Source organism: Alosa pseudoharengus, unplaced genomic scaffold (assembly GCF_046254945.1).
Source record: "Alosa pseudoharengus isolate Yale_2024_CS ecotype anadromous, Long Island Sound unplaced genomic scaffold, YU_APseudo_1.1 YU_APseudo_1.1_scf_18, whole genome shotgun sequence".
In the NCBI taxonomy this organism is placed as follows: domain Eukaryota; kingdom Metazoa; phylum Chordata; class Actinopteri; order Clupeiformes; family Clupeidae; genus Alosa; species Alosa pseudoharengus.
The window spans coordinates 24856311-24868414 of NW_027468650.1; the positions used below are offsets into that span (position 1 = coordinate 24856311).

General features: G+C 38.8%; 1 protein-coding gene and 2 long non-coding RNA genes across 3 annotated transcripts; 1 reads left to right on the forward strand and 2 right to left on the reverse strand.

Annotated features, from left to right (window-relative positions):
- Positions 1–65: 65 nt before the first annotated feature.
- LOC143131714 (uncharacterized) lies at positions 66–808 on the reverse strand. The gene is made up of 3 exons (XR_012988185.1): positions 731–808; positions 551–619; positions 66–449 (listed from the first exon to the last, which is right to left on the reverse strand). It is a non-coding gene; the product is annotated as an uncharacterized LOC143131714 (long non-coding RNA).
- A 2483-nt stretch (positions 809–3291) lies between these two features.
- On the reverse strand, positions 3292–5401 carry LOC143131229 (uncharacterized). Its single transcript, XR_012988069.1, has 3 exons — positions 5316–5401; positions 5125–5200; positions 3292–3393 (listed from the first exon to the last, which is right to left on the reverse strand). It is a non-coding gene; the product is annotated as an uncharacterized LOC143131229 (long non-coding RNA).
- A 232-nt stretch (positions 5402–5633) lies between these two features.
- Positions 5634–12070, forward strand: LOC143131228 (galectin-3-binding protein A-like). The gene is made up of 7 exons (XM_076290717.1): positions 5634–5740; positions 5887–6069; positions 6322–6433; positions 8267–8470; positions 10014–10145; positions 10399–10693; positions 10819–12070. The coding sequence occupies exons 3-7, from the start codon at positions 6346–6348 to the stop codon at positions 11804–11806; spliced, it is 1707 nt and encodes a 568-aa protein (XP_076146832.1). The 5' UTR covers positions 5634–5740; positions 5887–6069; positions 6322–6345; the 3' UTR covers positions 11807–12070.
- Positions 12071–12104: the final 34 nt, after the last annotated feature.

The window sequence follows — 12104 nt, forward strand, 5'->3', positions numbered from 1 at the left end:
AATACTGTACATGAAAGGATGGACAGAGAGATACGTACATAAATAAATATATAAATAAACAAATAATACACAGGCTACATAGATGAACGCATGAATGAAAACATCTATTAAACAATGCTATTAACAAGAACACAATGAAATAGTCAATAAATGATTGATTGAACTACTACAGTATTTAATTTAGAGTATGAAATTTGACATCCGAAATACGGCAATGGGGATTTTTCGTTTGTCTTAATATCACACATAGACTGTAAAAACAACGTCTTGTTCACGGCGTTCGGGTATTCCATATTGAAAATTAAATAAACTGCTAGCAATGCTCCAATGCCCATCGAAACATCTTCTGGTGTTACGATGTCTTGTCCATCCATGCAAAGTGTAATGGTGGTGTCTTCCTCTAAGGGGTTGCCTCTCATGCATAGGGTAGGTGCGGGTGTCTTGGATATCTGAAAAGTGCAGAATAACAGTATTTAGAATGGTGATTGGTGATATTCAAGCCCATTGGCAGGGGAAGTTTCTAACAGTGTCAAATGACTGGTACTCTTACCTTATCCACAACGTATGAGCCTGTCAGGATAGTCCCCAAACAGATATGGCCGCTCTGCTGCACAGAGTCCTGAATTTGAACAATACACTGGATAAGTCTTATAGCAGTAATAACATACTTGTAATTCCATACAGTTTTATAGCAGTAATGACATGAAGTGTAACTCAAACTTCTTAATACCTTTGTATTTGTAGGTTGTCTCCTCACAGGCCTGGTACTTAGGTCAATGTTATGCAGGTGCTGAATTTCAGAGAAAACCTTTAAAAAGATGAGAACAAATTACATGTTTGCTTGGCAGAAGAACATCTGAAAGATAATTTGCAGTGAACTAAATGCCAAATGTTAACTCACAGTTCAAATGTGGTGTACACTCTAAAAAATGCTGGGTTGAAAACAACCCAAACTGGGTTGTTTTCAACCCAGCCGCTGAGTAAAATGTGGTCCAACACAGCATTGGGTTATCTTAACCAAGCAAATTGGGTTACTAAATTTAACCCAACAACTGGGTTGAAATTTAACCAATATGTTGGGTTATGTTGACACAACTGTTTAGTTAAAGTTACTTAATGTTTGGGTTATGTAACCAAATCTCCCAAAACTACTGGTTGATTTTTAAAATACTCTGCTTTTACAAACTTTTAATAACTCAAGGTTTGTATTTACTTACTTGAAAGTCACACCTTCTGTTGACAGCTTTAGGCCTGATATAAATAGTCTATATTAAATGGCCATCAAAAGCCATGCAATGAAATAAAACAGTTCGACACAATTATTTATTTGATAATTTTCTTTATTTTTGAATAGATAGCCTAGTATAAAATGCATGTGATACTTCCATGAAGGCAGGCAGATTCCAAAGTCCGTTTTGGGGGTCAGCCCTGTCAATCAAACAAAAAAAGAGTGCATTTTAATCACTGTTAGCCTAACATTACAGAACTTTATATCAAGACTTGCATGAACCATTACCAGTGAATGATATTGACAGACATAAAAATCCACCAGGAGACAAATTATTAGTGCAACACACTCGGAAACCATGACCACCTAATATTATGGAGTTGTTTTAAACATAATACCGGTAATAGCCTACAAAACGTGCGTTTATGTCAGATGAGCTTGATAACAACATTACCATTAGCCTAACATTAGGCTGACAAACGTTCAGCAGTGCTAACGTTAGCTAGCTAATGTTAACACATTATTCAATTAGTGAATCCAAGTTAATGTTACCACCAAGAACCACCCAGTAAGTTACATGGCTATAATATGAGGCTACCCTGAATGATTTAATAAGATGTTGTTTGGCATGATTATTATCGTAAGTTACGTGTTACTGTGTTAGCTAGTTGACAAACGTTAGCCACGAAGCATATTTAATTAGCATAAAGTTTCCAAGTCTGCTAACCTTACCTACCAGCTGCTGGTATGCTAATTGACCTCTCCAGAATAAGTCCCGCCTCCGTAACTTCCGTATCCAGAGTTTGACAGGTACGATCTTTCAAAACGCCATGTTATTTCCCATAGACAATCCACGCCCGGAAGTTGGATGGATACGGAAGTTAGGAGGCGGGATATATTCTGGAGAGGTCTATTGTAGTTCGTTGTAAAAGTTCGTTTTGTTTCTGTTCAGCAGTTCCTACCCAGTGAATACAGAACTATGTTTTTATGAGTCTGTATTTGTGTAGATTTAACATTAACAGTAGCTAATATTAGTGGAATGACACCTGCTAACCTGCTTGAAGCTGAACGAAATGGCAGGCAGAATATTCCTTGATATCACGAAGGGTATGTCTCTGGGTGGACTTTTAAAATCCGTCTGGATAAAAATAAATAAATAAAAGCAAATACATACCTTCCGAAATCACCTGATTTCCATTGCATGTTGACAGCTGCTGGACTTGACGGTTGAAAGAATGTTTTTTTTCTCAACCTTCAAATAACTATGCAGCTGTGTTGAAGTCACCCTGGTGCTGGGTAGTGTACTCCACGTCAGGTGGGGGACAGGAGGGAGCACAGCCCTAAACTATCAACCCAGCAGTGATAAACTATCAACCCAGCAAGCTGGGTTACAGAAATGACCCAATATGAGTAAAAACAACCAAACAAAATGACCCAACAGCCTCAACCCAGCGTTTGGGTTGAAAAAATAACCCAGCATTTTTTAGAGTGTAAAGCTGGGTATTCGGTAAGGATTTCCTGTGTGGAGTGGCGTTGAATAAATGGCACTCTGTCACTGATTGTTCTCCTCATTCTGTTTTCAATCATATTTAGATCAGGGTTTACTTTTCAACACTCCTCCTTCATTTTTGTCTCTGTAAATGTTACATCCAATTTAAAGTAAAGGTCAATTTGGTTAAAGAAATGTAATAAGTATTAATATATGGTGTTTAATCATCATCTGAAAACTTACATTGGATTTAGATACGCTTTCATCACCGAGAACATCTACAACCTGTCAGTGTAAAAACATCATCGTAGAACATATGCACATGCACGCACGCACGCACGCACACACACACACACACACCATACCTGAACTACAGTGTTTGCATCCTGGGTAGCAGGTATCTGTGTGAATAGAAACAAATAAAAATAAAAGTGTGGTTTCCCTCACATTGGATTGAGTTTTGTCCTGGAATCAAAGTAAACCTCAATAAGGATCACAGTGAAGTGTAATTCTGAAAGCGTCTGCTTGAGATACAGATGCATTTTGCAGTGAGGAAAAGGTGACTTGCCTGTAATGAATTTTGCCTTTTCCCATGCTTTGCTCGATGGTATCCAATTTCAGGAAGGCTCGGTGGGATTCTCTCCTTCTTGAATTTGTTTTTAGCATTCCCAACCAACTATAATATGAAAGGTTATATAAACCAATTAAAGGAACATTTAAATGCAATGGCCTGGTTTATAGGTGTTAAGCAACATCAGAAGTGAAGACCGTGGTAAAGTTGGTTTTATATTGGACGTTGGATATTCGACACATTCGAAAAATCTATTTAGCACTGACTACGAGGGTCGAATTTGTGTCAAACCAACTTTAATGTGTTTAAACAAGGCCTGCCTATATTACACAAAGCTTATTTTGTCCAAAAACCCATGTTTTGATTTTATGAATTTTTTAGGCTGATAAAAGATTTCAATCTATTATGCGGCTTCACCTTTTGACTTACCCACACTAAAACACATCTCCTGAACTCGGCTTACTGCCCTTTCTAGTACACAAAGCTTCTTTTTCCCTAAAACCTTCTCTTTGATTTTATACAATTTTTAATGTTAAATGTTTCAAATCTATTATGCGGCTTGCCCTTTTGACCTACCCATGTCAAAACACATCTGGTGAACTCGGATTACTGCTCTATATAGTACACAAAGCTTCTTTTTCCCAAAAATCCATTCTTTGATTTTATAAATATGTTTTAATGTAAAAAAATGCTTTAAATGCTTTAAATCTATTATGCGGCTTGACCTTTTGACCTAACCATGTCAAAACACATCTGTTGCACTCAGCTAGATGCCCTTCACAGTGCACAATGCTTCTTTTTTCCAGAAACTCACTCTTTGATTTTATATACATTTTTTACTATTCAAAAATGCTATAAATCTATTATGCGGCTTAAGAGTGAGTTTTTGGAAAAAATAAGCTTTGTGTACAATGAAGGCCAGTTAGCTGAGTGCAACAGATGTGTTTTGACATGGGTAGGTCAAAAGGTCAAGCCGCATAATAGATTTATAGCATTTTTGAATAGTAAAAAATTAATATAAAATCAAAGAGTGAGTTTCTGGAAAAAATAAGTGTTGTGCACTATGAAGGGCAGTTAGCTGAGTGCAACAGATGTCTTTTGACATGGTTAGGTCAAAAGGTCAAGCCGCATAATAGATTTAAAGCATTTAAAGCATTTTTTTTACATTAAAAAATATTTATAAAATCAAAGAATGGATTTTTGGGAAAAAGAAGCTTTGTGTACTATATAGAGCAGTAATCCGAGTTCACCAGATGTGTTTTGACATGGGTAGGTCAAAAGGGCAAGCCGCATAATAGATTTGAAACATTCAACATTAAAAATTGTATAAAATCAAAGAGTAGGTTTTAGGGAAAAATAAGCTTTGTGTACTAGAAAGGGCACTAAGCCGAGTTCAGGAGATGTGTTTTAGTATGGGTAAGTCAAAAGGTGAAGCCGCATAATAGATTGAAATCTTTTATCAGCCTAAAAAATTCATAAAATCAAAACATGGGTTTTTGGACAAAAGAAGCTTTGTGTAATATAGGCAGGCCTTGTTTAAACACATTACAGTTGGTTTGACACAAATTTGACCCTCGTAGTCAGTGCTAAATAGATTTTTCGAATGTGTCGAATATCCAACGTCCAATATAAAACCAACTTTACCACGGTGAAGTAAAGAGTGTCATAGTAGGCATACATGATTCAATTGCATCTGCAAGTGAGCAGACTACAACAACCTGAATACCCCTGGAATATCCCATCCCATTATCCCTATTTGTTAGGTGCACTAAAAAAGGACCCTCACTACAGCCAGTAGGCCTTCCTGTATGTTTATGACTTTAATAATCTACTTACATGCATATCCTGATCCTGTGCGATCCCAGAGGAAAGGGTGCTTACAGCAGCAGCACCATGTCATGATACTGGATACCTTTGAAATTAAACATAGAGATGGAGTAGCCTATATTTTAAATGACTGGTTGTTGTTTTGCATGAATGCAAATGAAGAACACTAAGTAAAGCTGTACCTCATGCTATACACTTACCATACATAGAAATTGAATCAAATAGGACCTGTATGATCTGTGTGCAGCAGTATGAACGTCAGGACTTCCTCCATTAACGTTAGCAGCTAGCTTTCATTTCAGGAGAGTTGGAAACACGGGAAGTTGAAAAGTCTGTGCTGAAGGAGTAAAATAGACAGAATATTTGGCTAACATTCAGTTTAAGCATAGCATACAAGCCAAGGCATAATGCTATCTTATAACTTAACAAACTAACGGTAGGCTAAATAAGGCTAAAATGACACGTTGAGTTCTCAGAAGAGCCCCTGGGTTCTTGGAGTAACATTGAGGTTCTTCAAGGAACTATCCAATTTTTACAGTGTATGGATGTGTCTGTGAAGCAGTACCTGAGTACAATCTGTGGCTTTGTGACCTATCAAGTGAACTGGAAACCCATTCTAATGTCAGTAAGTGAAGAATCATTAAAATAACAGAAATCAAGATGGGTAAATTGTGTGAGATTGGCGTAATATCCAGGCGCAGGCTTATATTGACTTATTTCACTTCATCTTTTGTTAAAATGTTGTATTTTAGTGTTGCGTTTTTGTCCCAGGATCCATTTTTTCCTGGAAAGTGGAAACATAGTCTTCTACTCGCAGCCCCCAAATCCTTTGTCGTGGATTACCGGAAAATGAAACTTATGGCTGGCCAGGGGAGGGCTGGAGGTCAGGTTTCGTCTCCCCACCCATCCTATAAATGCAGTCCTGTCCTTTACAATGTTTGTTGACTGCTTGAGGTAAGAATGAGATGACACTTCATAAATGGACATTGTATAATAATCTTAGGCTATTATCATTTTTGATATGCCGTGGCTGGTTGCAATTTTTAAGCACATCTGTAAGCATCATTGTAGGCCTAATTTCTGTAATTGTTAAAAATGTGTTTGCAGCTTGTAGCTGATCATTATATATGCAGTCTATAATTTATATAGTTGAGGAAGTTTGGTGATCTCTTCTGAATGCAGCCCATATGCTTGCCTTTTCCACAGGGACTGTATATTTTACATATCGAAATGCTGGCATTAAGAGGCTTGTACAGGCTTATTGTGGTGTGCCTGTTACTCAGTAAGCTGGAATCAAGGACTCTGGACTGGCTGGACGGTAAGTTTATTTAATGTTTTCCCCCCCAGTAATATTGTATTAAAAAACACCTCTTACCTGACTGTGTGTCCCATAAAGCAGTTTATCACAATTGCCTGTTTCAGAACTGGCCAATTCAGACTACTCATTTTGATTCTCTATAGCGACTCATTTCTACCCATTTGTCTGTGTTCCTGTTACCAACACAAACCTTGGGTAACTACAACTGTTACATGAATTGATGGGTAATACAGAAAGTTTTAAGGACTTACCTACTTTCAGACACAATTACATCTTGAGTTATGACAAGCCTAAACCATGCACAACTACATGGTTCTTTGTTGAGTTGAAAGGTAATAGTGGAGGTTTGTTTTGATATTAGTGTTGTAATTTTTCTGTATTTTTTTCTGTATTTTTCTGTATTTCTGTACATGTGGCTATTATTGTAGCATATTATTGGGTACACAGGTCATGACCTGTGTACCCAATAATATGCTACAATAATAGTTTAGGTATTTCTTAGTATTTAATTTACCTACATGTTCCCTGTGATAATTACTCAATGAAATATTCTAATTTACCATGTATTTACTAACTAAACTAAAGTAAATGCTTAGGGGAATGTAAAAGGAAAGACTCAGAGTTTAACTAGCCTATAGTATTGGGGCTCTCAACATGTCATTTGCAGTCTTCTGTGAAAAACTTGGTCACCGCACTCTATCTCTTTTTACTTTTATTTAACGTTTCAAGGTGTCAAGGTTCCTAAAAGTCCCCGATGAACCCGGTGTTGCATTATGATGCAAATAATTACAACATACAAAGAGAGCCTATCATTAGGAAGATATCCGGAAACAAGAGTGCACATAAATTACAAAATTTACAAAACAACCAGCATCCATATCAAACAAAATTGCATTCAGTAAAATTGCTTTATTTTTTTTAATGAACCAACCACAATTTAGATAATTAATACACATCTTTAGGCTAAGTTCCATTCATTAAGTTATTTCAGTACATTATACAAGTTGTGTCTTTATCTAATTCATTAGACAATACTTACATCATTTGCATATTTTCCTCAGTACAAGTAAATCACGGATATTATGACTTCCAATCAATTTATGTCCACATTCAAATATGTCAGTATGAAGTTTCTTATTTATACGCTATTTCCAGTCTTCTGAACAAAATCACAGATTTTCAGGCAATAGTCATCGAACTGTTGTTGCTGTAAAGTGTAAATGTAGACCAGCGTGGGGGGCACTTGCAGCGCCCGGCGTACGTCTTTTAATTTAAAAATAATCATGCCATATTACTCAGATAAAGGAGTCCCCCCCAAAGCACTCAGGTCATCTGATAAACTACTAATCCACACCCCTTTTCTGTGGCCAGGCCCAAATTGTGGAACAGTCAACTCCTCCCCTCCATTTTAAATCAAGGCTAAAAACCATAAAACCCACCTGGTTGCTCTTACTTGCTTTTAATGGATTTTATTGCCCAGTTATTTTGTTACTTGTTTTCCTGGATTTTTTGCTGTCTACATTACTTATTTTTTTTATTTCATTTAATTGCTTTTTCTTCCTTTTTAGCTCTAATATTACTAGCAGTAACTTTTGTGCCACTATGAAATTATGCCATTGTGTTCCTTATTACTCTGTAAAGCACTTTGGTTATCCTTGTAAACTATGCTATATAAATCCATTTGACTTAATAAGACTTGACACACACTAAGATGAGTAAATGATCAAGAATGATAATGATAGAAATGTGAATTTAGCAAATATAATATGTATTGAAAGTGTGTGCATCCCAATGTTATAATCTCTAGTGGTCTGTGTTTGTCTCCCTCTTCAGGTGGACATAAGGAAGTGAAAGAGGGTGATGCTCGTCTGGTGGGAGGGAAATCTCCATCCGAAGGACGGGTGGAGGTGTTCCACGCTGGTAGCTGGGGGACAGTGTGTGACGATGACTGGGGAACTGAGGAGGCGCAGGTGGTGTGCAGGCAGTTGGGTTTCCGTGGAGCCATTTCAGCAGAACCAGGAGCAAAGTTCGGACAAGGTTAGTCTTCTCTGGATCACCAGTAGGGTGACCATTTCCATAACACCAAAAAGCAGGACATTATGTGGCATATCAATAAATGACTATGGTGTACATAGGACTCTGGTATACTCTCATTTACAATACATTAGGTTTTGTGAAGCTTTGTGCAAAAGTAGATCAATATAAAATGAAAAATTAGTACTTTAGACCATTAATTATCAAGGTATGCTCATGCATTTTGTAAAATGCCCTATGGAAACTTCGCATAGGACTCATGGTTACCCAAAATGCATACTGACAATAAAAGCCTTAGCAACCTCTCTAGAAGCCTAATCTTGGTCTGAAATGAAAGGTAACACTCTGAGGTTTCTTGTAGACTATTTGGTTTGTTTGTCAGGCGTTCTGATATAGAATGACTACACAAAATATGGAATAATTACACAAAATTCTTATTGATCCCCAGGGGAAATTCAAGAAATATTATGATCATATTATGATCAATCTGACAATGTAAAGCACTATACAGACTGTACATAAAAATGGTCATTTTTGGATTCCCAAGAGTCCAAGCTTTCACATGGTGTATAATATTACTGTGCTACATAGCAATATGGTGCATACAATTGATTTTGAATGTTGGGGGGAGGTGGGGATGGGGGTGGGGCGGTGTCCGTTAAAGTTTAAAGATGTTGTTTGTGTAGCTGAATAGGAAAAATATGAATGAAAAGTCAAAACGTGTTTGTTCACAGTATTTGTATATATTCAATACCTTGTGGTGTGTGTGTGTGTGTGTGTGTATAAAGTATAGTATATATACTCTTTTGATCCCATGAGGGAAATTCAGTCTCTGCATTTATCCCAATCCGTGATTTAGTGAAACACACTCAGCACACACTAATCCCGACGCAGTGAGCTGCCTGCTACAGCGGCGCTCGGGCAGCAGTGAGGGGTTAGGTGCCTTGCTCAAGGGCACTTCAGCCGTTCCTACTGGTCGGGGTTCGAACCGGCAACCCTCCAGTTACAAGTCCTAAGCGCTAACTTTCTGTCAATGAAGCCAGAGTACATATGACGTAACAGCACAAAGAGCCTTGTTTACGTTTTTAACCAATGATATCTGCTCAGATATTTATCTGACCGCTCTTAGTCAATCATTTGTTAGACTAGATATGTTAGGCTACTGCATTGGACGTTGTGCTGCATCCCAGCAAAGATTACTCCACTCTTCAAGCCTGTCTCAAAAAGCAGGACAAATACGCGTCCTGCTTGATGTTGTGCAGGATGCAGGACAGGGCATCGAAAATCAGGACTGTCCTTCCTAAAGCAGGACGCCTGGTCACGCTAATCACCGGTCACCCAACTCTGCCATTGCTGAGGATGAAAACTGAATCAACTGCATCGCTCATCAGACAAGTTATAAAGATTTATGCTCCACTGAGATGAAATCCATTTTAAATCAATGAGAGCAAGTAAAACAGCACTATATAATTTTAGGATATTTTGGAATGAGTGTTTTTCCACCAGCTATTCATCACTTCTAAGTTTGCATGTTTGTTGCTCTTAGGTTCTGGAAAAATATGGCTGGATGATCTGGGATGCAAAGGCAGTGAGAGCTCCCTGAGCATCTGTGCCTTTAAGGGCTGGGGAGTGACAGACTGCTCCCATTCAGAGGATGCCAGTGTGGTGTGTGATGTTGGTAAGCTCTTCCAAAACACAGACAAACTGCCACCTATAAACAACTTTAGAATTCAATGTGTAGATCATTTCCTATACCTGTGCAACAGAGCATTCATCATATTGACATACAAACTCAAAACATTCACTTGTCTGTCCATATACTGATAATGAAAAAGCGGGGTACCATGGATAATCAGACCAAACCGTCGGTCTTCAGGGATAGTAATAAGTGATATAACTGGCCATTCTATGGACTGTGTCTATCCAAACAGATCCAGCTTTTAACATCACCAAGAGCTACCCTCTGGATCACAGCATTGAACTCACTGACCAGTTGGGGGAGCTGTTTGACAGTGGCAAGGGTTGTGATTTCACCCTCACATTCTCCTATACCCCGGAGGATTCACTGGAGGTGGAGACAGTTACGGACCCGGCTAATAACACAAAAGAGACCATCTGTGTACATCGCTTGGTACTCTCTCTCTTCCCAAAGTTTGTTTTAATCAACTCAAGCTATGAAATGGAGATCAGCTCAAACTGCCTGCCTTACATCAGAGAATTCACACGGTATGATTTCAATATCACCACACAAGTAGTCTCATGTCAGTTAGTATATCTATCCTGCATCCAGCCATGTTGTCTCACCTGTATGTAGATTGAGTGGCTCATAACCACCTTGTTGTCACCAACAGGTACCTCTACACACGCACTGTCACAGTCACCGTCTCCTCCATGCAGTGTCTTCATCAACTGGCTTCTGATTTCGGCGCAGTGCGTCTGCTGGAAGACATTGGACGTCTCTTTGTGCCCCTGCTGCCTGAAGATACATCCTTCCGTACACAGGTGGCGCTGTTCAAGTACGCTGGGCGGTCTGGTGACGGCCTGCTCCGTGACAACGTCTTGCGTTACCTGGGCTGGAACATGGAGCCGCTGGTGGCTTCAGCCCAGTGGAAGAGCCTACCAGAGGAGCTCCTGAAGGGTCTGCTGGTCCGCACAGACCTGGTGCTGCCAGACGAGGCCTGGCTGCTGGCTGCTCTGGAGGCCTGGGTACTGGAGCAAGGTGAGGCGGTGACCCCTGAACAGCAGGCAGCTCTGCTGGGTCACCTGCGTTTCCCCATGATGACCCCCGAGCAGCTCTATGAGGTGCCCTTCACCGCCCGCCTCTACAGCGGTCACAAAGAGCTGTTCTCCGCTGGAATTCTACAAGGGTTCCAGTTCCACGCACTGAGCTTCTCTGTCCTGACTGGACATGTGGAAGGACAAAGCAAAGAGTTCCAGTCCAGGATTTACACTGCCGATCCCTGGAGCGTTAGTATAAATGTCACAGACTTTCCCTTATATTACTCTTCTCAAATTGAAAAGATACTCAAGACCCCAGTACCCATTACATCCACTTTTTCATCTAGATATCTCCAATGGAGGGCTATCCTCTCTAAATCTGATCAGAGTTTTTCTGGCCACCTTCAAATGGAAATCTATCTGGGAGAATATGCAAGTCAATTCCAGTTCAGCAACAGACTAGTATTATCCTGTAAAGGGAGATATGCCTTTCATGTGCAAGAATTTAAAAACAATGAAGCTAAAATCTCAGACACCATTCATAACACATGCCCAGATGATCTTACCTACCAATTTGTTGTTCGTCCTCATATGTCTGAGAAGACAGCCTCTTTGTCCTAGACAATGTGCTCATGTTTCTCTTTGCTTAAGATGATTGCAACAAATTGTTTTCATTCATGTTTACATTAATCCAGAAAGTGTATTATTTGAAAGTAATTTTGATGAAAATCTAATTTACAGAATTATCCTAGAATTTCCCCCTGAAAATTCTGTATTCCAGAATGTTTCTCAGTAATGTTTTCATTCATGTAGATGATGTGTCTGTATTATTAAAAAATGCTCAATGAAATATTCCTTTAAAAATAAAATAATATACCCTCTCAAGTTGATGTAAATGATCATTTAAATTATTGGAAAT

What these genes read in the sequence shown, in the direction of transcription:
- LOC143131228 (XM_076290717.1), top strand. Translation starts at nt 6,346, where the DNA reads ATGCTGGCATTAAGAGGCTTGTACAGGCTTATTGTGGTGTGCCTGTTA. An exon ending in AGGAGCAAAGTTCGGACAAG is followed by an intron (nt 8,471 to 10,013) that starts GTTAGTCTTCTC and finishes TGTTGCTCTTAG; the next exon opens with GTTCTGGAAAAATATGGCTG. An exon ending in TACATCAGAGAATTCACACG is followed by an intron (nt 10,694 to 10,818) that starts GTATGATTTCAA and finishes TGTCACCAACAG; the next exon opens with GTACCTCTACACACGCACTG.